The sequence below is a fragment of the Macrotis lagotis genome, chromosome 1 (genome assembly GCF_037893015.1).
Source record: "Macrotis lagotis isolate mMagLag1 chromosome 1, bilby.v1.9.chrom.fasta, whole genome shotgun sequence".
NCBI lineage: Eukaryota > Metazoa > Chordata > Mammalia > Peramelemorphia > Peramelidae > Macrotis > Macrotis lagotis.
Genome location: NC_133658.1, coordinates 872,855,417 through 872,877,710, shown reverse-complemented (window position 1 = coordinate 872,877,710; position 22,294 = coordinate 872,855,417). Strand labels below are relative to the sequence as shown.

General features: G+C 43.6%; 1 protein-coding gene across 2 annotated transcripts; it reads left to right on the top strand.

The window, feature by feature from the left end:
* The first annotated feature begins 6 nt into the window (after positions 1-6).
* Positions 7-22,013, top strand: NBL1 (NBL1, DAN family BMP antagonist). Of its 2 annotated transcripts, none has more exons than XM_074218257.1 (4): positions 7-109; positions 13,268-13,456; positions 13,794-13,905; positions 15,408-22,013. In XM_074218257.1, the coding sequence occupies exons 2-4, from the start codon at positions 13,287-13,289 to the stop codon at positions 15,636-15,638; spliced, it is 513 nt and encodes a 170-aa protein (XP_074074358.1). In that variant the 5' UTR covers positions 7-109; positions 13,268-13,286; the 3' UTR covers positions 15,639-22,013. The 2 variants fall into 2 exon arrangements, with proteins under 2 accessions (XP_074074358.1, XP_074074356.1); XM_074218255.1 differs by lacking the exon at positions 7-109 and adding an exon at positions 11,013-11,095.
* The last annotated feature ends 281 nt before the right edge of the window (positions 22,014-22,294 follow it).

Sequence of the window (22,294 nt, the reverse complement as noted above, 5' to 3'; positions counted from 1 at the left end):
CGGCCAGGCGCTGCCCGAGCCGCTCCGTCCGTCCGTCCGTCCGTCCGGCTGTCCGCGCCCCGGGGCGAGCCGGCCCGAGCCTATGGGAGCAGCCTTCCGCCCCTGCCCCGTGAGTCCGGGCCCGGGAGGGAGGGGGCACCGAGCCGGGCCGGGGGGGCACCGAGGCCGGAGCCGGGGGGCACCGAGCCGGGCCGGGGGGGGGCACCGAGGCCGGAGCCGGGGGGCACCGAGCCGGGCCGGGGAGGGCGGGGCGCGGCGGCCGGGACCCCGCTTCTGCCTCTAGAGCTCGGAGGAGAGGGGCACCTGTGCGCGGCGGCCGGCCGGGCCCCCCGACCAGCGACCCCCCGACTCTCCCTCCTCTGGGTGTCCCCAAGCCGCTCGCTCCCCGCCGCCCTCTTCGCTCCCCTCGGCTTCGCCCTCCCCGAGCTCCTTTTCCTCCTTCTTTCTCCCATTTCTCTCTTTCCCTCCTTCCTCAGTTTTTCTTGTTTCCTTTCCGCCTCCTTTCTCCTCTCTCTCCTTCTCTCCCCTCCGCTTCTCTCCTCCCTCCCGACTTACTTTTCCTCTCTCCCTTTCTCCCTTTCGACCTTCCTCCCCCACCCCGTAATCTTTTTGCTACCTCTCCTTCCCTTTCCCGGTCTTCTTTGCCCTTTCTATCTCTTTCTTCCCCTCTTCTCTCTTGCCCTCTTTCTCTCTATCTTCTCCCCGCTGCTCTTTCAATCTTCCTGTCTTTTCCCCTCTGTTGTTTAATCTCCGTCTTTTATTCTCTGCTGTTTCAATCTCTCTTTCCGTCTTTCTCGGTCTTTTCCCCCTCTCTTGTTTAATCTCTCTTTCTCTTTTCCCCTCTGCTGTTTCAATCTTTCTCTCAGTCTTTTCCCCTCTGTTGTTTAATCTCTCTTTTTCCTTTTGCTGTTTCAATCTCTCTTTCTCTCTTTCTCCTTTTCCCCTCCACTGTTTCAGTCTCTTTCTCCTTTTTCCCCTCCACTGTTTCAGTCTCTTTCTCCTTTTTCCCCTCCACTGTTTCAATCTGTCTTTCTCTCTTTCTCCTTTTTCCCCTCCACTGTTTCAGTCTCTTTCTCCTTTTTCCCCTCCACTGTTTCAGTCTCTTTCTCCTTTTTCCCCTCCTCTGTTTCAGTCTCTTTCTCCTTTTTCCCCTCCACTGTTTCAGTCTCTTTCTCCTTTTTCCCCTCCACTGTTTCAGTCTCTTTCTCCTTTTTCCCCTCCACTGTTTCAATCTGTCTTTCTCTTTCTCCTTCCCCCCACTGTTTCATTCTTTCTCCTTTTTCCCTCCACTATTTCAATCTCTCTCTTTCTCCTTTTTCCCTCCACTGTTTCAATCTCTTTCTCCTTTTTCCCTCCATTGTTTCAATCTCTTTCTCCTTTTTCCCTCCACTGTTTCAATCTCTCTCTTTCTGTCTTTTCCCCTCTGCTGTTTCAATTTCTTTCCCTCTTTCTCAGTCTTTTGCCCTCTGCTGTCTCAGTGTCTCAGTCTCTCTGTCACAGTCTCTGTCCCCCCCCCCTACATTCTCCGATATAGTGAAAATCTAGTTTGGGGTGGGGAGGGCTTAGAGATCTCCAGAGAGGTGAATTAGGAAGAGGAAGTGCCTTCCCCCAATTTACAGCTTCTCCCCCCCCCCCCACCCCAGTTCTGGAGTTTTCTGTTTTTCTCTTGAATTCTTTGGGGAGGAGAGACTTTCAGGATTCTAGGGAATTTCACTCCCTTTCTCTCCCCCTTCCCTATTCTGGTGCTCTCAAGGCCCCTAGATGGGCTCAGGTCCCTTGCTTTGGGTCACCTGCCCAGGCTCCCCACTGTGCTAATATTGATCTTTCATGGAACCAGCTGTGTGTGTGTGTGTGTGTGTGTACAGCTGGGGCACACTGGCAGAGGTCAGGAGAGGGGGGACATTGTTTAGGGGTTTCCAAGGCACCCTTGGAGCAGCAAGCCCTGGATTTGGAACTGAAGAAACTTTTAGAAAAACAGAGATTAAGACTGGAGTGGAAGCTTGAAGTCTGCTCCCTACCCAAGGTCTGGGAAGAGGGGCCCCCTCACCCTTTGTTAGGTGCCCAGGAACCACATTCTCATTCTGATTGCCTTCTTTTTGGGGTTCTGCCATAATGAGTGGGCCCAGAATCTGCCCTGGGGAGTGAGGAAAAATGGTAGGTGGAAACTGGCTCATTCATTGTCCAAGCTGCTGACCCTCTCCTAGCCGCACTGGTCCTCCTTTGGGGATCTTGAAGGATCAAAGGAAAACCATTCCTCCAGGTGATTTTGGAGTGAATATGTCTGTCTGGACCCCTGAAATGATGGTAGTAGTGGGGTGTCTGTATGATTGTATGGGGGGTGGGTAGGCAGCCTTCTTCCTAAGTGAAACTTCAGACTGTTTTGTTTAACTTCTAGCTCCTTCTACCCCAAGGGTTGGGGAGATTTGCTGCTATAGAACTGGAAAGCATATGATAGAGATGCTGGTGGGGTCTGCAGTGAGACTTCTGTTGAACAGATGTGAGGGCCAGGGCGGGTCCCTGCATTAGCACAGAGGCTTGTTATTAGGAATTTTCTTTGGAGACTTGTTTTCTTGATGTGTGTTGGGAAGGGGGGGGTCCCTATTGGAGCCCTCCAACTCTCAGGGTTATGTGGAGGTAGAAGGGGAGAAAGGCTTTGGCTGGAAGGGTGTGGTTCCTCATCCTTCAGTTAAAAAGTATTGGAAAAGGGGGGTGTATGTGTGTGGGGGGTGATGTTGTAAATGGAGGGCACCACCCTGAGAAATGACATTTTTATAGAATATTGGGACTGGGAGGGACCTCAGAGTAGAGAATGTCAGATCTGGGAGGGACAGTAGAACAAAAAATGTTAGGGCTGGGAGGGTCTTAGAACATGGTGTTAAAGCTAGGAAAGTTCTTAGAACATAGAATGTGAGAGCTGAGAGGGACCTTGGAACCCAGAATGTGAGAGCTGATAGGGACCTTAGAACATAGAATGTCAGAGCTGGGGAAGGTCCTTAGAACAGAAAAGAGTAGGAGGGATCCTCAATGAGCTTATTGATTGTAATCCATTTAAAACCCAGGTTTATCAAGGTTGGCCAGGTCAGGTTTGGAAATTTTGGAGTTAGAGTCACAACTTCAATCCTGGTCTTGCCACTGTGTGTGTTTATAGCTGTGTCAGGAGAGAGAGGGGGACATTGGGGTTTCCAGGCACTCTCCCAGTGACAAGCCCTGGGCTTGGAACTGAAGGAACCTTTAGGAAAACAGAGATTAGGCCTGGTGCCTTCTCTCTATTTCTTTGTTGCCTTTAGAGCCACCCTAAAATGGTCCTAAGCTGGTGCCTACTGGAGAATGGTGTCTCAGAAGCTACTTTTCCTCTGACCTTTCTGGAGATGAAACCCTTTCCCCAAACTTTGATTTTAATTCCTTCTCCATTTTAATGGAGGGTAATGCTTGGGCTTTCCTAGGGGAGCTCCCCACAGCCTTAAGATGACCAATTATGAATCTTAACCCCTGAAGCAGAAAACATTTTAAGCTGTTTCCCTTCCGGCCTTTGGGTACTCCAAAGAAACCACAGAATTTTGGTCTGGAAGGGAAGTTAGAGTTCATTTAATTCAATTCTCTCATTTTAACAGATGAGGAAACTGAGGTTAAGAGACTTGAATTCCCTTGCCCAAGGTCACATAGGCAGAAAGGAGCAGATGGAGGTTTTCATCCTAGGTCTACAGATTTCAGATCTTTCTTCATTTCGATCTGCTGACTTCACAAACATTTCAAAATGGCAGGATCGCACAATGCCAGCCGTGCAGCACTGTGACACAGGGCAACCTCCCTCCCACCCTCTACTTCCCAACCCAGTGCCAGTTTTAAGTCCTTCTCGGAAGTCAGAATTTCATATAGTGCTGGAAGAAGCCAGAGTCCTCTTATTCATTTCCCACCTCCCCTTTGCTATCTGGCCCTGAGAAATTTTCCCAGAGTTAAAGGCAATACACTGTAGTGAAAAATGTTGATGAGAGACTATACATTGGACTGGGTTTGCATCTCAGTTCAGTCTCTAACAAATTATGTGACCCTGGGGAAGACTCTTGTCCCTGGCTTCCTCCAGTTTAAAATGAGCAGACTCAATTATATCAATTCAATAGCAGAAATTCATTAATTATAATATTTAGAGCTAGATTTTTGAGCTCTACCAGTGCAGATTACTTATTTTCTCTTATTTTTTTGGAAGGCAAATTGGGTTAAGTGATTTGCCCAGGTTCCCATAGCTAGTAAGTATCTGAGATCACATTTGAACTCAGATCCTCCTGGCTGTTGCTCTACCCTCCCTTATTTTTAAACAAGAGGAAATTGGCTTACAGAAAACAATCACAGAGATTTGAGATGGGAGGGCCCTTGGGCTCCTTTGGGTTTCTCCTTCTGTTCCAGCTGTTCCCTTTGGCTTCTTTATCCCTGTAACACCACCCCCCTCCCCAACAATCTTTGAGACCTCCCTTGTTCCCAACCTCCTTTGAGCTCCAGATTCTTGAGAGGAGGATGGGCAGGCATAAGAGGCTATGGGAAGGGTCCTGAGAGGATTCCCCAAGATCAAGGTCAGATCCCTGCTGGGGTTTTGTATTTGGGTTTGTGGGTTGGGATGGGACTGAGGGGAGGAAGCAGAAAACAACCTCCCTGGAGAGAGGGGCAGGGAGAGCAGAAAAAAATGTGAATTTGGAGATATTTTATTTTGTTATTCATGTTCCTAGAGCTGGAAAGGGCCTTCACAAGTCATCTGTTTGTCTCCTCATTTGACAAATGAGGAAACTGAGTCCTTTTCTTTTGAGACTAAAAACAACAGAACAAATTCTCCCCTTCCTTTTTTCCTTTTCCAAAATTGATGGTTCTCCTGGTAGAATGTAAACTTCCTGAGGCCAGAACCTGTTGTGTCCTCAGCTCCTAACTTAGTTGTTGTTCAGTTGTGTCCAACTCTGTGACCCACTGTGGGTCACTGTGACCCAGTGTGGGTCAACTGTAATCCAGTATTTGGTTTTCTTGGCAAAGATACTAGAATAGAGTTTCATTTCCTTCTCCAGTGAATTAGGCAAACAGGTTAAGTGATTTAACCAGGGTTACAGATAGTATCTGAGGTCAGATTTGAACACAGGTCTTCCTGACTCCCAATCCAATGCCCTATCCACTGAGCCACCTAGATGCCCCTAGCTAGATATAAGGACATAGTAATCTCTTAATAAATGATTGTTGATTGATTGCCTGAAAATAATAACTCATTTTTATATATATTACTTTATTTTGTAATAGTTCCATGAGGCAGATAGCTAAAGGTCACTCCCATTTTACAGATGAAGAAAATGAGGCTCACCAGAGTGCCTGAATCATTAGTGTCAGAGTCAGGATTCAAACCCTGACCGAGTTGGCTAGTCCCTCTCCTGCTCATCGTCCAACCGGTTTCTTAGGACAGGTCCTCTGATCCTTTATTGTTCCTTTGCAGCCTGATTGGCCTGTGATCCTCCACCTGCTGAGTATGGCTTCACTTCCTTGAGATGACATGAAAGGCAGAGATAATGTGAAGGCAGGGGTGGGGGGTGGACTGATCAAACCCTATGGGGAGGCCTATAGACTCTGAACCTTGAGGGTGGCTACAGAGGAAGAAGGATATTCTGCATTCTTAGGTAGTTCCTGGTCTGGAAAAAAAAAAAGAAAACACATATTTAAAAACTGATTACCTGAATTTGAGGTGCTCTTTTTTAGGAAGGAGACTGAATTAAGAATATTGAGTCTGGGGACGGGAAGACTTGGACAGGAATCATCCCAGCCTTTAAATATCTGAAGGGCTATCATGTGGAAGAGGGATTAAGCCGGAGGACAAGTCTAGGGCTGGTGGGCCAAAATCTCAGAGACAGGTTTTAGTTTGAGGTAAGAAGATCTTTGCACAGACAACTATGGATTGGAGCCCTTTTGGGAAGCAGTGAGTTCCAAGTAGTTGGAAATCGTCACCCAGAGGCAAGGGATAGTATAAGGGGGATTTCCTTCTCAGACAGACCCTGGCTTTGCAACTTAGAGATTCTGTGATTCAAGGGGTCTCAGATCTAAAGCTGGAAGGCGCCTCCTCTAGGCCAGGCCTCTCATTTTACAGAGGCCCAGAGCCGTGAAGTACATTAGTGCATGGCAGAGCTCAAGAAGAGGCTTCTCTAGTGTAAGAAATGGCACATGAACTGATCATTATGAGGATTCCAAGGGTCAGTGGTGAGAAGGGAGACTCTGGGTTAGGGCACAGTTTGTGTAAAGGTGTCAGAGCGCAAGATGCAGTATTCTGTATAAAGAACAGCTTTCAGGTTATTTGGATGGAACATAGAATATGTGATGGAGGAGTAATGTACAGTCAATCTGAAAAGGGAGGTCATAGTATCATTATTTATTTATTATTTATTATAGTATCATCCATTGTCCAATGGTCTGTTTTACAAAGGGGAAAAACTGAGACCCAGTGAGGTGGTGGGACTTGTGCACAGTGAAACAGTAAATCTGATCCAGGATTGTTGTCTCAGAAGAAGTTGAAGAGACAATGGTTCAAGGTGAGGTTGGGAATATCTCTTCCTGAAGAGATATTCCCAATACTGGATTACAGTTGACCCACACTGGGTCACAGTGACCCACCCTGGGTCACAGAATTAGAATTAAATCGAATTAGAAGAATTAGAATCTTTGATTTAGAGCTAGAAAGGACCTCAAAGTTCAACATCCTCCCATTTTACAAAGAAAGAAACGGGCCCAGAGAGGCCAAGGAATTTGCTCAAGGTCAGTTAAAGAATGATAGCTAGAATTTGAACCCAGGTCTCATGATCCCAAGGAAGTTAGATGGCATAGGATACAGGGCCTGGAGTCAGGAAAACTCATCTTCCCTAGTTCAAATCTGGTCTTAGACATTTCCAAGCAGTGCAATGCATAGCAAGTTATTTAAGCTTTCTGCCTCAGTTTCCTCATCTGTAAAATGAACTGGAGAAGGAAATGACAAACCACTCCAGAATCTTTGCCAAGAAAACTCCAAATGGAGTCACAAAGAATCAGACATGACTGACAAATCGACAACAACCTTTGACTCCAAGTCCATATCACACTGTGTCTCTGGGGTGCTAAGGCTTAAGGAACACAATTTTGACCCACAATCTTCAGTTTAGATTATCTGGACCCAGTCCTACTAGGCTCAGCTTCCAGATCTTCCTGTCCACAGCCTCTTTAGGAAGAGATATTCCCAACCTCACCTTGAACCATTGTCTCTTCAACTTCTGAGGCAACAATCCTGGATCAGATTTACTGTTTCACTGTGCACAAGTCCCACCACCTCACTGGGTCTCAGTTTTTCCCCTTTGTAAAACAGACCATTGGACAATGGATGATACTATAATAAATAATAAATAAATAATGATGCTATTATAGTGATAATAGTATTTATCTCCCAGGGTTGTGAGCATAAACAAGATAATATTTGCAAAGTGCTTAGAGGTGTGTATGAGTGTGTGTGAAATAGAAGCTGACCTAGATACAGATGGGGAAGAATTAGAAGAATTAGTATATAAATAATAAATACTATTATTATTATAATACTATTATCACCATTTTACAAATGAGGAAACTGAAGCAAACTGATGTTTAATGAGTTGCCCACTTTCACAAAACTAGTGTAGGAGGCTGCATTTGAACTCAGGTCTTCCCAACTCTAAGTCTCAATGCTCTATCCACTAGCTGCTTCATGATGATATTTATCTTATACTTTTGGATTTGTTATTCATATCCACCCTGTGTGGTAGGTGCCATTTTAGCTACATTTGCACATGAGTAAACAGAGACTCACTGTTACTTGTCCAGGGTCAGATAGCTAAAAAGTGTTTAAGGCATAGGGCTTTCCTGTTGAAGTTGGTTTTTTATCCACACTTCCTCAAAGCCTCTCTGAGTCTGTGATTTGGTTTTTTAATAGTGGGTTGGGCAGTGCTGAGCCATCTCCATCCTCCTTCCTGCCCAAATCCCCTTGTGACCAATGGCTGATATTTGCCAGGAACATTTTGGAGGTTATCAGAAAATCCAAAGTTACAAAACTGAGTTTTTCTACTTTATAGTACCATGTCAGAATCTGGTTAGTTATTTTGTTTCATTAGCTTTATACAGCTAAGAGTACTGCCACAACCTCCTTTGCTTCCTTAACTTTCAGTTGTCTGAAGGGGACCTGGCCTGTTGGCAACATTCACCCCAACCAGAGCCTCTGCAGCTGCCGAAATGGGAATTTTTCCTATCGTTGGGTATTTCCCATGATCTATGATTATGGCTTTATGGACCATCTTATCAAACCCTTTCATTCTACAGAGGAGAACTAAGAGCCAGAGAGGAGAATTTGCTTGTCAAACAGATAGCTGGAATCAGGATTTGAACTCAGGTTCTTTAAGTGTACTCTACACATTGCTTGTCTTTGTTTGATGAAGGGGGAAATAAAGACTGAGAAAGAGGAACTTGTCAAAGGTCACACCAGGATCCATGACTAGAACCCAGGTCAGTGAATTCTTCCCAGAATGCCTGTTAACTTTTCCTCTGAAGGTTGAATTGCTTAGCAATCTTGCTCTGGTTTCTGGATGTCTTTCCTCTTTTTAATTCTTTCCCCTTCTTATACATTGAGGCAGGGGCAGGGGCCAGGATTTAGAGTCTCTGAACTCTGGGTGAATTGGATGATCACTTAGGGTAAATTGGAAATCATCCACTGAATTGAACTGATCCTCACAAAAAAGAACAAGATTCGGAATGATTACTATCATCTGATTAAAGCCTTCTTGAGCTATGGCTCTGCACTGCCACCTGCTGACAAAAGTAGGTATTGCCTAACCCCCCTCTAGACTGTCATCCTCTTGACATTGAACTTGGTCATAGTGAACTCTGCACTCTCTTCTCTCCCTTCATCTTATTTTTTATTTTTGTTTTTTATGTTTTTGCAAGGCAAATGGGGTTAAGTGGCTTGCCCAAGGCCACACAGCTAGGTAATTATTAAGTGTTTGAGACTGGATTTGAACCCAGGTACTCCTGACTCCAGGGCCGGTGCTTTATCCACTGCGCCACCTAGCCACCCCTCCCTTCATCTTTCTCTTCTCTTTCTTTCCCTCTCCTTTCTTCCTTTTATCCTGTATTCTCTCTGCTTTCATATTTTTATCCTCTCTTCTTTCTCCTCTGTTTCTTCTCCCTTCATCTCTTTTTTATTTTCTTTTAAAATTTTTTTAATCTCCTTTTTTTTCAAGATTCATCCATGTTTCAAATTTATAAATTGCACATTTTTCTACCACTCTCTCTTTCCTCCTGTTTTGCCAGAACAGTCTGGTAAAAGTTGTACATGTACATTCCTTCACTTCTTTCCCCTTTCCTCTCTCTCTCTCTCTCTCTCTCTCTCTCTCTCTCTCTCTCTCTCTCTCTCTCTTTCTCATCATCTGCCAGAACAGACTGTAGAGATGGTCTTTGTGGATGAAAAAAAAATCCCAGTTGTGGTGGCCAGCTCACTGGAGATGGGTTTTTTTAAGCTTAACTACTTTGGCTTTTGGATACCAGACACACAGACCATCCCAGGAGCAGAAGGAGAAGTCGTCCCAGCTTGGACACACCTGTCAAGGTTTTTGCTTCATTACCATACCCAAGATCCTCTCCCTGCCCTGAGAATGGTGCCTTGATGGAGGGGTCAAGGAATAATTCTGTCCAGAAACTGAAAGTGGAATAGCTCTGAAACCCTGCTAGCAGGAGGCTCTGGAAGAGCCTAGGTTTGGAATCTGGAAATCCAGGAACCCTTTGTTGTGCCATGAACACCTCTGAATCATCTTGGGCAGGCCATTTCCTATATCTGGACTTTTCTGAATCATAAAGGGATTGGCTAAGCTCCCTTTCATTTCTAATATTCTGTGTGTCCTGAATACTCCCAGTTCTGTGATTTCAGCTCCTATGGAGGGTCCTTGACCCAGGTCTTCCTTGGATTATGATTTTGTAAAACAGGTGAATGGTAGCTTTTAATTGTCTATGACCACTGTTGGCTTGTGGTCCAGCAGAGAGCTGGTCTTGAGCATGCACTGTATCACATTTTTATCAATGACTTATATAAAGGTATACATGACCTATTAATCCAATTTGCAGATAACCACAGAATTGGAAGAGATGGCTAACACACTGGATGACATTCAGCTTCCCAAAAGGACTGGCTTGGCTAGAAAACTGAACTGGATCTAATTCAATGTAAAGTTTTACATGGGTTCAAGAAATTAAGCATTTGCTGGAGAAGATATTATGGATAAGCAGTATTTTTTTCTGAAAAAAGTTTGGGAATTTTAGTGGGCTATGAGCTTGATATAAATAGGATAAGTATCAAAAATGTAACTTTTGAACTGCATTGAAAGAGGAGTCAGGAGGGTATGATCCTGTTCTGCTCTGCCTTGGTCCAACATCTGGAGTTCTGTTCAGTTTTAGACACCACATTTTAGAAAGGACGCTGGTAAGTTGGAGAGAGTCCATAGGGAAATAATCAGGACAATGAAGGGCCTCAAGTGTTTTCCATATAAGGATTGAAGGAACTGGGAAATGTTTAGATTGGAGAAGAGAAGTTAGCAGGGAAGCTGTGTTCAAGTATTTGAAGGGTTATCTCATGGAAAAGGGATTAGATTTGTTCTCTTTAGCAACAGTGGACAATTCTAGGAACTTGGGTTCAGTGTTGTAAAAACAATAAATTTAGACTTGAAATAAAAGATCCTGCCTGACAATTAGAGATGCTCAAAAGTAGAGTAGATGGTGAATTGCCCCTCCTTGGAGACTTGAAAGCAAAGTTCAGATGGCCACTTGTCTTTGTGATAGTAAGGATCCTTTTTATTGTTAAAATAAGTTTGTACTGATATCTTTTATTTTTTACATCATCATAATTTCCCCCAGTATTCCTCTCTTTCCCTTCCCAGAGAACCATTGCTTATAAGAAATATTATTTTTTAAGGATAAAAAAGAAAGAAAAAGAAGAACAAAGAATGAGCATAACTGACTAATTAGATTAAAAAAAAAAATCTGAAAAATGTGCAATAAGTAACACTTGTGGACAGCCCACTTCTGCCAAGGGGTAGTACAGGTATATCTTTTCATTTTGCTTTTTTGGGGTCATTCTTGTACTTTATCATTTTTATTTCGTGTATATGTGGTTTTCTGGTTATATTATTGTTGTCTTTATGTACATATAATGCTTATTCTGCAACAGTTCATGAAGATTTTCCTATACTTCTCTGTATTCATCACATTTATCATTTCTTAGGCTAATATTTCATACATTCATGTACCACAATTTGTTTAGCCATTTCCAAATCAATGAGCTTTGTTGAAACTTTGTTTCCAATTCTTTCCTTTCATAAAAAGTGCTACTATATTAATGCTTAGGTTTACATGGGGACTTTTTTTTTTAAATCAATAGCCTTCTTATAGCTCTGGGTCAAAGACTTTACTTGCATAATTCCAAATTACTTTCCAAGATGGTTGTACCAATTCACAGGATCACCAGCAATGTAACAGTGGGGCTGTCTTCCCACAACCCCTTCAACATTGTCTAATGCCATCTGTTGTCATCTTTGCCAATTTACAGAGTGAGAGATGAAACCTCAGGCTGTTTTGATCTGTATTTCTTTTATTAGGGATCTGGAGCAGTATTTCATGTTGTTAATGATTTGTGATTCCTCTGTCCGTTCATCTCCTGTGACCTTTTCCCTACAGGGATGACTTTTGGTTACATATGTATGTGTGTGTTTGTGTATTATATGTATACTATATTTATATATAATGTGCATATATATACATGCATATATATCTCAAAAAGCATTTAATTATTTCCTTATGTTTCTCTATCAATCCTCTATGCATATATGTCTATATATCTAAAATGATTAACAAATATCTTTTGATTGTTCTATCAAATGCAGTTAATTAATAACTTGATTGTAAGTGTAACATATCTATCTATCTCTATTGTTAATTGTCTATGTAATTTGGATACCAATCCTTTATCAGAAAAGTTGATTCAAAGATTTTCCCCCATTTAACCATTTCCCCTTTTTATTTTAGGTCCATTAATGTGGTCTGTATTGAAACTTTTGCTTTTCATATAATCAAAATTAAGTATTTTATCTTTTGTAATTGCCTCTATCTCTTGTTAGGTTAAGAATATATCTCCTAAAAAAAAAAAAGAATATATCTCCTAATCACAGCTGTGGGAAGCATGTAATTTGCTTCTCTTCTGATTTTTTTTATAGTCTAATCTTTAATATTAAGATTGCATCTCAGCTGTCACAATGATTTTATGAAAGCATAGAACTGACTCTGAGACTCCTCTTCTCAATAAACTTCAATGCCTCCCTATTAGCATTATCTAGGATCAAATATAATTTACTTCTTTTTGTCATTTAAAGCCCTTCAAACCTGATCCTGATCTACCTTTCCTTTGTGATATATTATTCTCTTTCCTGCTCTCCACAGTGTAGCCAAAACCACCTTCTTGTGATTCCTCACACAGGACATTCTAAATCCAGTCTCTGGGCCTTTGCTTTGGCTGTGCCCCATGAATGGAATATCCCTCCTTACTGTCCCCTCCCAGAATTCCTAGTTTTCTTCCAAGCTCCTCCTAAGTGTTATCTTCTGTGTGAGACTTTTCCGGATCTTCACACCAACTTATGCCTCTTCCCTCTAAATTACCTTGCATTTGACTTGTAGACATTTTACATATTGTTTCCTCAGGTAGAATGCAGAATCCTTGAGAATGAGGGCTCATTTATTTTGCCCTTTGTATTATCCAGCAATAATAAATGTCCATTGGGGCAGCTAGGTGGCATAGTGGATAAAGCACCGGCCTTGGAGTCAGGAGTACCTGGGTTCAAATCTGGTCTCAGACACTTAATAATTATTTAGCTGTGTGGCCTTGGGCAAGCCACTTAACCCCATTTGCCTTGCAAAAACCTAAAAACAAACAAAAAAAATAATAAATGTCCATTGGTTGAGAGAAGATCCAATCATTTCTATGGACTAGGGATCATGTACACCTTGTTGTTCACCTGTAGTTAGCCACTTCTCTCCTGAAAGGTTGCAGGCATTGGGGTTGACATTTGAACCCTGGCCTGATTCCAAATCTGGTGCTTTCCCTCCCCTCGCTCCATGTTGCCAGGGAAGGAGGCCCCTATTCCCATCTGGAGACGCCCATCTCTCCTGGACTTGACCCTCCTGACTGCAGGATCTCATCTATGGATTCTGGATTCAATTACAGGGCTCTGGTGGTGTTGGGCATGATGCTGTGGGTCCTGGTGAGTGCCCTCCTCCCTGTGGTGCTGTTGGCTGCTCCCCCTCCCATCAACAAGCTGGCCCTGTTCCCAGACAAGAGTGCATGGTGCGAAGCCAAGAACATCACCCAGATTGTGGGGCATAGTGGCTGTAAATCAAAATCCATCCAGAACAGGTAGGAACTGGAGTGAGGGAGAGAGAAAACATTGGGAAGGATGGGAGGAGGTAGGCATAGTGAGAAGCGGGGAATTAAGGCAAGGGAAATGGCCAAGGGAGGAAAGAAGGATCAGGAGGAGAGAGGGTTAGAATTTTCCTTGACAACAGAGTTGACGGATGCAACCTGGTTCCTTACTCTTGATAAAAAATGAAATCTGGTCACCTCTCTTTGCCTCCCATGACTCTCATTAGAAAATGGGCCTTGGATTTAAGAGAAGCTGGGGAGTGACTGAGTTTGATTGTCTCTCTTCTGCCTTACCTTTCCCTTCCCCACCTTACCATCTGTTTCCCTGTAGGGCCTGCCTGGGACAGTGTTTCAGCTACAGTGTCCCCAACACCTTTCCTCAGTCTACAGAGTCCCTGGTACACTGTGACTCCTGCATGCCCTCACAGTCCATGTGGGAAATTGTGAGTATGGTCCCTGGGAACCAGCCCATCCCAGAGTCTTTGCCAAACATTGATCTCTCAGAGAATGAATAAGAGAATACTCCTCTATAGAAGCCTCAACTGTCTATCAGCCTTCTTTCTCTACCATGGTTAGCTCTTTCTCTCCTATTTCTTCCTTCTTCCATTGCCTCCTCCTATCTCTTTCAACTTTTACCTTTGTCTTCCCTTTCTTTTCTTTTCTTTGCTTTTTTTTTTTTTTTTTTTTTTTTTTTGTAAAGCAATGGGGTTAAGTGGCCTGCCCAGGGCCACACAGCTAGGTAATTATTAAGTGTCTGAGGCTGGATTTGAACTCAGGCACTCCTGACTCCAGAGCCAGTGCTCCATCCACTGCACCACCTAGCTGCCCCATGTCTTCCCTTTCTTTCCACCATCCATTGCCTTTATCTTTCTTCTTTTCTTTATCTTTTTTTCTTTGCATCCCGTTACCTTCACCATCCATTGTCTTCATCTTTCTTCTGTCTTCTTCAATTTATCACCTCTATCTCACCTTTTTTTCCCACCATCCATTTCCTCCATTTCTCATGTTTCCTGTCCATTCTGTCTCCTCCCCTTCATTATCTTACATTGTCTTCATCTCCCTTTTGTCTTCACCATCCATTGTTTTTATTTCTTCTATTTCCTGTCTATTCTATCTTCTCCCCCTTCCTTTATTTTCCATTGTTTCCATCTCCCTTTGTCTCCACCATTCATTGCCTGCATTTCTCATGTTTCTTGTCTCTTCTGCCTTCTCCTGCTTCCTCTATCTTCCACTATCTCCATCTTTCTTATTTTTCATATTTTCCACTTTACCTTTATTCCTGTTTTTCCATCCACCATTGTCTCCTCCAACTCTTTCATGTCCCCTTTGTCTCCATTTTTCCTGTTTTTCCTCTGATTTGTTGCCTCCGTCTCCCCTGTGTTTCTAACATTCATCATCTATTTTTCCTATTCTCTTGGAGGTAGGTAGTACAGTGGATAATGTTGGACTTGGGGTTCAGGAAGACCTGAGTTCAAATCCTGATTCAGGTGTTTATTATTTGTATAATTCTGGAAAAGTCACTTGAATTCTCTTAACCCATTTATTCATTTATAAAATGGGGATAGTAATAATAGAACCTACCTTACAGCTTTATAGAGAGATTCAGATAAGATAACATAAGTAATGTGCTTTGTTTCTTGTGTCTTCCTTCCCACCTCCACCTCCTCTCCTTCTCCCTATCCTTCCTTGTTTCTGTTACCTCCATCCTCATCATCACAATATCCTTGGTTCTCCTCTCTTTGGCCATGCTCCATCTGCTGTCTGTCCTATTCTTCTACCTTCTTGGTAGTCCATGGAGGGCTTGCAAGCCCAGGAAAGGAAGGTCCCCCAGTGTACTTGATCAGGGTGTTTCTGGGGAGTGTTCCTTTGAGGGTCTGAAATATCAGTGGGAAGGTGTTAATGGGACTGTGGGAAACATCTTCCCTTGCCTCTCTTTTTCTCACAGGTGACTCTGGACTGTCCCAGTCATGATGAGATGCCCCGAGTGGATAAGTTGGTGGAAAAGATTGTTCACTGTAGCTGCCAGGCTTGTGGCAAAGAGGCAAGCCATGAGGAAATGAGCTTTTTCACACATGGCAGAGAGGAACACCCTGGCTCCCACCCTGGCCGCCATTCCCTCGAAGTTGAGGAACCCCCTGGTCCCACCCATCCGGTGGAGGAGGGGGCTGAGGAGTGATTTCCTCTTTTCTTTTCCCTCCCCATCCCTCCAATCCCCCTCCTTTGGAACTCTGCTTCCCACCTTCCTGTGGGGGAAAGGAGAGGCTGGGCCCCCACCCACCTCCCCATGGTCAATGGATGGACTTGGACTGTTGCCCAGTTGTCATGGCAATTATTGAGAGTTAGGGGGAAACAGGAATCCATGCTGCATATATTAATATATTCTGAGGAGACAAGGATGGGGGGGGTGGAAGATGGGAACATTGAGGCCAAATGGGATCTTTGGGGATCAACTTTTTTTTTTTTAAGTTACATTGACTCAGCCCCTTGGTTACCTAGAGCCAGAGCTAGAGAAGTACTAAAGGAGGGACCTGGCTAGGAGCTGAATTAGAGGCATTGTACTCCCCTGGTATCAGGACCGCAACTGAAGCTAGACAGGTGTATTACTAAGCAATAGATGGGCATTTTTAAAAATGTGGGCAGCGGGTAGTAAGGAGATTAGATGGCAGTGATGTGTAGATGTGAGGCATGCTGGGTGGGTGGGTGGGGAGGAGGGTATGCAGCAATGTGTCATTAATTCTGGAGCTGGGGAAGCTGGAAGTGAAAAGTTTTTCTTTTCTCATTAGAGAACCTTCCTCTTCTCCCCCAGGGATCCTCTTCCATGGTTCCATAATTTGCTGGGAGGGGAGATATCTGGGCTTGGGGGAGGCATAATCCCCAGGTTTTACTGTTGACTTTGCTATAGATCCATCCTAGAGTGAGGGAAAACATTTTCTTTGCCATTTGAATGGTGAAGATGAGGTGTTCTCTGTCTTCTCCTGAGACACCCAAGCACCATCTGTGATCCAACCTTTTTGGTTCAAACCCTCTCCAGGTCATTTATTAGAGCCTTGGATAGTCTAGGTTTTTCCCCAACTTTGGGGGGGGAGAGCATCTTTTTGTGATATTGACCAGAGCTAGAAGTGGAGACCCCATCTTCAAAATCCTCCAGGAGGAAAGGCCTAGATTAGGAGAAAAGGATCTCCTGCCCCTGTGAGAAAAGGAGAGGAGGTGAGAACCATGTCACCTCCCTCTGGGTGATCTAGAGGGCCATGAGGGTCATATTAGGTGGGTTGGACACAATTATGGGACCTATTGGAGGAGGCGCAGTATCCCCTCCCCCCAAGCTCTGCTCCAGCTTCTTAACCAGCTGCACTTTAATCCTGAAGGAGGGGGTGGAGGACATGGAAATCTCAAGAAGGGCTGATGCCAAATCCTTAGAGATGGGGTGGGAGTACAAATGGTCTGCTTCCTGGAAATATCCCTGGTTCCCCCAAGACCTTCTCAGAATCTCCTTTTTTTCAGGGAAGTGTTTGTTTCATCCATAAAAGCAACCCCCTGCTGTCCCCTTCCCAACTCTCATGACTCATGGCTGGAACTTGTAACCAGTAGCCTGTCTTCCCTCCTTCAAGGTTTTTCCTAAATAAATAAATTCAGTGTCCTTTTGTGAGCCATTAGTTGGTCATGTGGGCTTAGGCATATGTGTATTTTGAGGGAGGGTGGGAATGGTCAGTCCATCAATATTTTTCAAGCATCTGCTACATTCCAAACATTGTGTCCTGGGAATACAAAGATAGCCTCTGCCCTCAAGGAGCTTCCTTTCTAATGGAGACCACATATAAACAACTATTTACAAACAAGATTTGAACCAGACAAATTAGAGAGAATGAATAAAGGGAAGGTATTTTGTTAAGGGGGGATTTGGAAATGCTCCTTTTAGAATTGAGGGTAGAGCATCAGGGGCCACCTATTGGAGCTTGTGGGTGGTGTGTAGGCCTTACAGTCATGGAGACCTGAATAGATAGGTCTCCTAGATGCTTTTTGGGGCTTGTTGGTAGTGTGTAGGCCATAGGCGCACAGTCACGGAGACCTAGATGCTTTTTAGCTGTGTGATCCTGAAAGTCACTTAACTTCTCCAACTCTGCTTCCTCACCCATAAAGAAGTTGGACTTGATGAACTCTAAAGGCTTTTCTAGCTTGAAATCTCTGTTTCTCTCAAATCCTCCAGGCAAACTAGGGCAATTCCAGGAGGCAGGACCACTGGAATTCTTTCTCTGCTGAGGGAAAAGGGAAAGTTGGGTAGAGGGGACCAGTGCCTTCTGGGATACTTCTTCTGTGATCTGTGGAAATAGCAATTTGAACTTGGATGGAATTCTAATGGATCTAATGGATCAAGAGAATGTACCCAATCCCTCTGTGTAGTAATGAGCTTTTAAGGTATATGAAGCTCTTTCTTCATGATAGACCTCAAGGAGAGTTATGTAGGTATTTTTTTTTAGGTTTTTGCAAGGCAATGGGGTTAAGTGGCTTGCCCAAGGCCACACAGCTAGGTGAGTTATATAGGTATTAGCCTCATTTTACTGGTAATGGCAACAGCAATAAAGGAAAACAAAAAAAGTGATCTTTACATAGAACTGAAATTTTGTTGTTGAGTTACTCCATTCAAGTCTGACTCTTGTGACCCCATTTTTTTGGCAAAGATACAGGAGTAGTTTGCCATTTCCTTCTTCAACTCATTTACAGATGAGAAAATGGAGGCAAGCAGGGTAAAGTGACTTGCCCAGAGTCATGCATCTAGGAAGTATCTAAGGTTAGATTTGAACTTAGGTCCTTGTGATGTAGTCATTGCTCCAACTAGCTGCCCACTTTGAACTTTGCAAAATGCTCTACAAATATTGTTTAGCCTCACAACACTTCTGAGAGGTAAGATGCTATTTTTCCCCTCATTTTACATGCAACTGAGGCAAGCAGAACTCAGTTGTTTTTTTTGTTTGTTTGTTTTTAGTTTTTGCAAGGCAATGGGGTTAAGTGATTTGCCTAAGATCACACAGCTAGGTAATTATTAAGTGTCTGAGGCCGGATTGGAACTCAAATCCTCCTGACTCTAGGGCCAGTGCTCTATCCACTGCACCACCTAGCTACCCCAAACGAGAGGACCAAATCATTGAGAGCTGACTTGGCCAAACCCTAGCTAATAAATGGCAAAGGTTATGGGATCCTAGCTCTAGAGATAAACAGAACTTCAGAAGTCATTCAGTCTAATCCCCTCATTTTACAGGTGAGAGAAATAAGATTCAGAAGACTGTGGCTTGTCCCTTAATCTCAACTCCAGGGCATCTTCTAGCTACTGCATGACTTTAGGCTACCCATGGTACAAGAATGGATCCTGGATAAGAACTGAGCAGAGAAACAGGATTTTAGAGCTGAAGGAATTCTCTAGAGATTTTTTTTTCTTCAGAGGATGATGGAGAATGGTAATCATCCCTGTTTTTCCTATTTAGGATAAGCTCAGAAACTGTACTGCTAAGCAAATTATGTGGAAAGGATGCTAAATTGTAAGTCAGATGACTTGGGTTTAAATTCCTCTTTCCCACTTCCACTCCCCTACTTTTAAAATCACCTACCAGGAGGACTTGGGTTCAAACCTGGCCTTAGACTTGTATTAGCTATGTGACCTTGGGCAAGTCACTCAACCCACATTGCCTTGCATCTGGGACTATCTCTAGCCTTTTTTGATTCATATCTGGTAACTGGACCCAAATAGCTCAGGAAGAGAAAGTGAGCAAATCCAATTCATACACATGTTATGATATCACCTCTCTGATGTTAGGGTCTTCTTTGAGAATTAAGGATCATCATCATCATCATTATTATCAATATCTGTATAGCCTTGGGAGAATAATTTGTCTTCCTGTGTCTCAGTTTCTTTCATCTATAAAATGAAAAGATTAGATGACCTGTACCTGATGATCTTCTGAAGTAGGTGTAGCTCCCAATTACTCTTCCACTAATTTTCCTTTTAACTACTCCCTACTCTAGTCGGTTTTCTTAGCTGAAAAAATGAGCTAGAGGAAGAAATGACAAACCACTCTAGCATCTCTGCCGAGAAAACTGCAAATGGGATCATGGAGAGTTGGGTATGACTGAAAAATGACTAAACGACAACACTTTAGTAGGATCTCAAGAGGGAAAGAACCAGCTGTTCCCAAGATAAGTTGGAAATTTGCTGTGACTTTGGGGAGGCCCCTCCCCAACTAAAGGCCTTAATTTTTCTATCTGTAAAATAGGATTTTTCTTCCCCATCTTTCCCCAATAGGCATGAGTCTGTGAATGAATGCTAACATTAAAGTCTCTGGTTATACCAGAAAACAAACCCAAACTATAGTAAATTGTTGTGTTTTTAAGGTGGAAGGTCTATACTTTTGGTCCTAGACAATAGAGGAAGAAACATATCACATTCTTCTTAGTAAAGAGGAGGGGGGCCATGGGTGCCGAATGTCACTTTGTTGGTTGGGTTTTGCTAAAAATTTCCTTTGTTACAAGGAAGAGGTGTGCATGTGTATGTGTGCGTGTGTGTGTGTGTGTGTGTCTATGTGTGCATGTGTGTATTGGGAAATGAAGCTGATGTTAAAATACTCAAATGGATTTATGATCTCAACAATGTGGATATCCCTTTCAATGATGTGACTGTGGCCCTCATTCATATCTCCTCCTAAGTTTGCCTCAGAAAGTTCACTCAATAAACTAGGCAGAGAATCTTAATCTTTTTATCAACATTGAGAGATACCAATGTAGCTGACTGACCATCCCTGTCTGCACTTAAAAATAAAGGCTATTTCTTTAAAAACTGTATATTGGAATGGGGGGGAGGAGAAAAGGTCTTGAGAATCCCGTAGTTATTGTGCCCACAAGGTGGCACCACTGTTTTGGGAGACTGTCTTAGAAGGGCTCATGAGGGACTGAGTGCTTCTATTATACTAATGGTGGTGGGGGAGGCAGGCAGGTCCTTTCCCAGGGAGTGCCAGTCCAATCTCTGTAACCGGGAGGTGATAGGCTGCAGATTTCTTGGAATATTCTTGATTACTGGGAGACAACAAGCCTGGTTATTTTATATCTTATGCTTTTATAACACTGAGAGAAAACTTAACCCTGCTGCTTTTTAGTTACCGCACAAATAAAACCCTTTTTACAGGAATAGGAAGGAATAATGAGACTGGGAGCAGCTGGGACAGCCGCATCCAGTAGTGGAACTATTCACTACCCACTAAATTAATGCTTATTGAGTATTCTTCCACTGCCTTAGAGGCATGGCCAGGTAGATTTAAGGGAGGTGGAGAAGTCTGGCATGCAGGCATTATCCAAAGTCCCCCAAGTTTCCATGCCTTTTTGACTTTTGAAGGAATTCCATACTGCAAAAATTCAGAGAGAAGTTTGGCCAATTTTGGCTTCTCCCTGGAGAGGTCCATGCCTCTTTAGTCAAGTTCAGGAGGAACCTTGGTACAAGTGTGCTGGATTCTCAGCCCCTGGAAGCAAATATTTGGAAGACCATTTCCCCCACCTAAGAATTTTTCAGCAAGAATAAATTGAGAAGGTCTCGGAAACCTCACATGAGAAGAACCAGTAGGATTGTCGGGGATATTGTAGAGATGTGGAGACTTTAGAATTTTTCTAATGTCATAGAATCTCAGAATTGAAAAGAACTTTTCTCCCTTTATTATGGCTTTGTGGTCTACTAGATTTGGAGCCAGGAGACATGAGTTCAAATCCTGGCTCTTGGATAAGGCATTTCCCCCAACCTTGGTTTCCTCATCTGTCAAGGAAAGCTTGTATTAGATGTCCTCTGAGGTAACTTTCCCTCTAATGTTTTCTTTGTTCTGGTTTTTGCAAGGCAATGGGGTTAAGTGGCTTGCCCAAGGCCACACAGCTAGGTGATTATTAAGTGTCTGAGGTCGGATTTGAACTCAGGTACTCCTGACTGAGGGCCCTGCTCTATCCACTGCGCCACCTAGCCGCCCCCTGAGGTAACTTTCAGCTTTAAATTTATGTTCCTATCCACCTTGGTCCACCCTCTACTCGAGCATGGTTTCTCCATCACTCCCACTATTTCCAACAGGTGTGCAATCTCAAGACCTTCAGCGGTGAGGGCTTCTCTACCTAGGTGGTGAAATGGATGGACCATGGAGTTCCTGTAGTCAGGAAGAACTTAGTTCAAATCTGACTTCAGTCACACAGGCAACTGTCTAATCCTAGGCGAATCTCTTTTGTCTCAGTGTCTTCATCTGGGGATAAATGGGGATAATGACTGCCTACTGTGGAAGATAAAATGAGCTAACTCATAGAACTATCTAAATGCTAACTATTGTAGTTACCTTTTTGTGACTAAACTTGCAGCAAACATGAACATTTCTTTATAGAAAGAATCAAAGGAGTGAATTATACCATGAACTCTCAAATCTCCTCTAAAGCACTTGAGCCAGTCTCTTTACTGTGACCTTGGGTAGGTCACTTACCTAGTTGGTCCTTACTTTATGCATCTAAATTCCCTTTCGTCTAGTAATTTCCCCAGATTGGGGGGGTGGGGGGACGGACAATCCAACTTTTGCACATTGGACATTGTTAGGAAGTTTTTCTTTTTCAGGAAGCTTCCTCTGCAATTTCCACCTACTGAGCACCGTCCTGTCTCCTGCAGCCAGTGTCCCTATGACAGTCCTTAGGCCGCTTGAAGGAAATTGGACCAGACTCCGCTGGGCCTCTGCTCTGAAAAGCTGCTGCAGGAGGAAATGTGATCCAAGGTGATGCTAAACTCTTCAGCCCGCAGAGGATCCCGAGCCCAGAGAAGGATGCCTGGAGCGGACT